At 37.8% G+C, this 5,217-nt stretch overlaps 1 protein-coding gene across 1 annotated transcript; it reads left to right on the plus strand.

Annotated features, from left to right (window-relative positions):
- Positions 1–948: 948 nt before the first annotated feature.
- LOC131782812 (tyrosine kinase receptor Cad96Ca-like) lies at positions 949–3,830 on the plus strand. The gene is made up of 5 exons (XM_066162883.1): positions 949–1,765; positions 2,313–2,456; positions 2,638–2,804; positions 3,543–3,665; positions 3,756–3,830. Exons 1-5 carry the CDS (start codon positions 949–951, stop codon positions 3,828–3,830), a joined length of 1,326 nt encoding a protein of 441 aa, XP_066018980.1.
- The last annotated feature ends 1,387 nt before the right edge of the window (positions 3,831–5,217 follow it).

Below are 5,217 nucleotides of genomic sequence, written 5' to 3' on the forward strand. Positions count from 1 at the left end.
CCTTACGTAAATATTACAACTTTGCGTAAATGATAATAACTGTTATTACAACTATCTTAAAAGTTTATGAGTATGAATCATAAGGGAAACTTAAGCGTTCTAAGGTCGATGAGCCCAATCAGTTATTCAGTACATGGATCACTGTTGCTATATTTGCCGCATATCCCAAATATATACATAGTATACTTCATAGGAAGTCTGTCCGTATGGTATTTATGCACGAGTTGATAGTAATCGGAAATTGACCAATTGAGGTAACGAACAAGTAGGGTGACTTGATTCTTCTTTAATTATCATAAGAGATTTAAACCTTATAAATTGCCTTGCCGATAGAAATGATGCAACGGTGCAGACAGCAAGTGAAAATATAAAAATACCTCTCATTCGTGAAACATGGCATATTTTAAAAGCTTGAGGGTTCATAATCTTCTTCACCTTTTTGTCGAACAGAGCGAATGAGATCCGAAAGATAAACTGATTTCCTAGTTCTTTTCGTTGCAAAAATTATTTGAAAATGAACAGTTTCAATTCTCGGTTTGTTTTCTCTTTAGTGTTTTTGCTCTGCATGCTTTTCCAGAAGTTTGATGAGAGACAGATCTTTGCTCATTCATCTTTTGTAAGTCATTTACCTTGATAAAAAGTCCTAAGAGGGGATTTTCATAACTTTCAGAACGGTATGAAAAGCGAATCGCTGCTAGTGAAAATCGCCTTGATTAAGTCTACTTGTGAAAAACACGATAGGTGGCCCCTGATTGGATGTATCGTTTTCCTCACCCGATGAAAAATGCGATTCGCGCCATTTCATTGGCCCTTGCTTCTTCGACCAGCTTGAGAGTGAAAATTTATTTCGCGCCTTTTCAGTATGTTTATAATAAATACATAGTTAGGTACTCAGCCTTTCATAATCTTTTCGGTCCTAAATGTCATTTAACAGAGCCTAAGATATCGATGGCGCCAACCAGCAGCGTGAACAAACAACATTATGACTCTACATGGATGACTGTATCCGTAGTTCTTGGCACCATTTTAGGCCTACTGTTGCTTGTGCTCGTCGTGAAAGGAAGAGGAATAATTTGTGTCCGTCAGACCTTGCCTCACGATCGCTGTCTGCTTAAACCAGAAGAAATGGTGTCCACGGCTGCAATAGCAATGCCAAATCCTCAGTATTCTGACCAAGTAAGACAAGATAACACTTTACATGGTGGACAAGGAATTCAACAATGCGCAAATATCGAGCTTGTTGACCGCACTCCTCTTCTGACAACTCTTCAAGAAGAGAAAAGTCTTCAGCATGAAAGATGCACAGCAGCTCCCTATAAGATCCCAAGACCTGAAAATTCATCTGTATCCTCTGATTCCAAGGGAAAGGTTGCGCAGGGACTTCTAAACGTCAGCATCCGCTTCCATGAAAATAGAGGCACAGCAACCTCTTATAAGATCCCAAGACCTGCAAATCCATCTTTAGCTTCTGATTCCAAGGGATGCATTGAACTGGAACGTCTGCACAACAACTTCTGCTCCCAAGGCGATAACTGCTCCACTTGTAAGAACCCAAGAACTCCAAACTCATCAATACCTTCTAATTTCAAGGGTGAGTCACTGTACACGCCAGTGCAGAGTAGTAACGACTGGGAGGTGCCCTGCGAAAGCTTGAAACTGTTTAAAAAAATTGGCGGAGGACAGTTTGGTCAGGTATGGAAGGGTGAGGCAAAGGATGTCGATCATACTCACGGCTGGTCAGATGTGGCCGTTAAAATGTTGAAAGGTAGGGATCACTGTTAGGATATTCAAATATTGGTCAGATATACGAGATATTACGAGATAATAAGCACGAGGAAAACCCAGCGACGCGAAACATTTGCTTGAATTCTGACCAGAAGCAATTCTAGCTTCGCAAATGCTCCCAAGACCTATTACAATTCAATTCCTGACGCAGTAGACAATTTTTTTTATGGTATTTTCATCCCTGTTCCGTGCACTCCTATTATGCAAATTCCATCTTCATTATTTCTGTCAAACTTGTGTTACCATTTAAGACCAATAAAGCAAGTGTTCATTAAAACTGTTTAGCTGCGTCTATTTGTCAGCGAAACACTTCTAAGTGTTTATGTATTGTAAAGTGCGTCTTGGTCGTAAAAAAGACGGTACATTAACACTTTACTTATGCGAAAGAGACTGATTGTAAAAGCCTTAACAGAAACGCTCTAGAACGAGGAATTGTTGTTACCAAATTATCGGAAAGAATGGGTAAATTATAATGTGTTTAGAAATATACCTTGACATGTATATGCTATTTACGACCTTTGTTGTAGAAAAATCCTCCCCGTCGGACTTGCAAGATTTGTGGTATGAGCTGAACTTGCTAAAAAAACTTCAAGCTGAAGCCCATCCTAACGTAGTACAACTGTTGGGCTGTTTGACAAAAGATATCTTCCGATGTGAAGGACGCGAATTTAGTATGTTTGACTTATTTCATAGTAAACATCAAATCTTGTGAAAAGTGATGAGTTAGTCTGTCTCTTTAGTAAAAAAATTGACTCCACTGTAGTCGCATCCTTCTGCGGGATTTCATTTCAGTCTATTTCAGACTGTTGTTGATTTAACGTTCACTTTAAGTTAATTTATGTACATATTTAGGGCCACCTCTTGTTATCCTGGAGTTTGTCCCATATGGCGATCTCCTTGGATATCTTAAAAAAAGGAGAGAAGAGATAGACGACTCCCCAAGGAAAATATCAACAGAACAACTTTACAAATTTGCAAGCGATATTGCACGAGGAATGGCTTTTATATCGGCTCAAAAGGTATGCTATTTCAATTTATCTTTTCCATTTTTATTATCAATAAAATGATACACGTAGGAACATACACTCTATTCATACACATCTTTTGGAATTTACGGCTTTTTGTTATTAAACAGCTAATTTCTTTATGATTGCACGGAAACAAAAAAAAACAATGGAGAAGTAAACATTAGGATACTAAGTAACTACAAATGTAGGTGAAGACTCCCAGTTGCCATCTCGTCTGAAGTCACTTTGCCTCCAAGATGAATACCTCCCCCGAAAGAGTGAAAAAGTCGCCCCATATTATATTGATTGAGGTCGATTATCAATTATGGCTTATCGCGATGTCACAGCCATTTGTGCCTTCATCACAGGCAAAAGTAATGATTTTCTTTGTTTGATAATTCTGTGGATTTTTGTTTGAATTGTGATAAATTTTTAGGCCTTTCTTTTCTCCTCATTATGTTGATCGGCCCGTAATTGTAAATTTACAGTTTAATATTCAATTTATCGTTCGCTCTATTTTTTACGAACACTCAGCTCACGTAGTTAGTCATATCTCCAACATCGGCAATGAAAAGGACGTGTGTTTGTAAATATAAAAGTAAGAAATTTGAACATATATTAAATAACCAGCCTTGAAAAATGCAATGTCATTCTCCAATGAGGCTAATCAAAGAGAGATTTATCATTGCAAAATTTCAAAATACCCTCCGCAGGATCACAGTATTCACTAAACTGTACATTCATTCCTAGCTCATTCATCGGGACTTGGCGGCGAGGAACATTTTGGTTGGAGAAGGTCTTCGCTGTAAAATTACTGACTTAGGGATGACAAGACACGGAGGTGAAGCTCAAATTTATGTCAGGAAATCGAAGGTAAGTAAAAAGTCAACTGCAAACTAAGTGAAAGCCCCCCCAAGACCAGAAAATCGTCATTTCTAAGACTCGAGTGGCGTTACTTCACAGGGACCTGAACCACTACGGTGGATGGCAGTTGAATCCTTGGAAGGAGAAGTTTTTACCACAAAAAGTGACGTGTAAGTAGAATAGATAGGTTTAATCGAGAGGCCAGTTTACGGTCTAAGTAGATGAGATATCTTTTTCTTTATTTTTGAAATAGGTTGTGATAATTAACCATTTGATCACAAATAAATTTGATCTTTAATGTTTCCTCTTTATTTGTTTTCTGCTTTACAGCTACCTGATAACCTAAACACAAAATTTTCTTGAATTTAGAATATTTGCCAATTTTAAAGTATGCAAATGCTCTTCACTAACGGAAAAAAGAAGTTGAACTCTGAAATAAATAGAAGTAATAATGGTTCCAAAAAAACGCCCTCAATGAACCGTCAGGACAATTGTTTACTGTTTTTCAAATATGATTAATAAATCTCGTAAATGTTTTCGTATCTCTCTCTTGTTTTTAGGTGGAGCTATGGCATTGTCCTGTATGAAATATTTACACTCGGTAAGTGGAATTTTTTTAACGTTTGTGGCCATGGGAGACAGGAGGTTTTTTGAAATCCAGTTTAACTGATCCGAGTTTGTCAATGTGACTTACCCTACCTGGGGGAAAAACAGTACCAGCCTTAGGCACTTCTTCTTTTGGTGGACACGAGAGTATTCAGAAATAATGACAGACAGTCTAAGTTAAAATGACAATCATTGTTCTTAAGGGGTTGGCATAGAAACCTTCATTAAAGAGGGTATGATCGTGTGGGATTCTCCTAAGAAGGGCAAGGCGGGGGGGAGGGGGGTTTGATTTGTCAACAAGTGAGTGTCACTGTCATCCTATTACTAAAACAGTGCCTTTCAGGACTACTATCACCTGCATGATCATAGTGCAGAATTTGTTGTTGCTTCCGGGTTCAACTCTTTTCCTGTACTGAAAGGAAGTGTGTTGGTTGTTAATTGGTCATTAAAATCTTTTATTTTTAATACAACTCTATCACTGCGTTTCTCAGAAAAACTTGAGCACTTTGAATTTATCTGACTCTAATCAGTAAACTGTGTACGTAACCCTCACAATAAAGTTGAAGAGGCACGAGTTAACCCACAAATAGCTGGCTTAATGAGATCTCTGTTTGAGGTTTCCCTGGGGACCAATGATATTTCATGAAATATCTCTGACGTTGAGAATTTTCTGAATTTCAAAGGAAACTTCTGATCTAAATTCTTTTGAAAACTTTTTATGTAATTGATTATCACAGTATGCACAATGGGCAGCACCATGCCTTGATAAATTGTACAACTAATTAAGTTAAGAAAATTTGGTCCGCGCGCAAATTTATATGGAGCTTTCCGACAGAAAAGAAATTCGATTTGACTAACATTTTCTGATTTGATTTAAAGCTAACCAAACTGGATGAAAAGATTTCTACCTGCAAGGTTATCGATCAAAGTCGGTGACCGGTGGTCTTTTAAACCG

This window comes from Pocillopora verrucosa, chromosome 2 (genome assembly GCF_036669915.1).
Source record: "Pocillopora verrucosa isolate sample1 chromosome 2, ASM3666991v2, whole genome shotgun sequence".
NCBI lineage: Eukaryota > Metazoa > Cnidaria > Anthozoa > Scleractinia > Pocilloporidae > Pocillopora > Pocillopora verrucosa.

Coding starts and splice junctions, on each gene's coding strand:
- LOC131782812 (XM_066162883.1), top strand. CDS start 949: ATGGCGCCAACCAGCAGCGTGAACAAACAACATTATGACTCTACATGG. Junction 2,457..2,637: donor ATGTGAAGGACGCGAATTTA/GTATGTTTGACT, acceptor GTACATATTTAG/GGCCACCTCTTGTTATCCTG. Junction 3,666..3,755: donor TTTATGTCAGGAAATCGAAG/GTAAGTAAAAAG, acceptor GTTACTTCACAG/GGACCTGAACCACTACGGTG.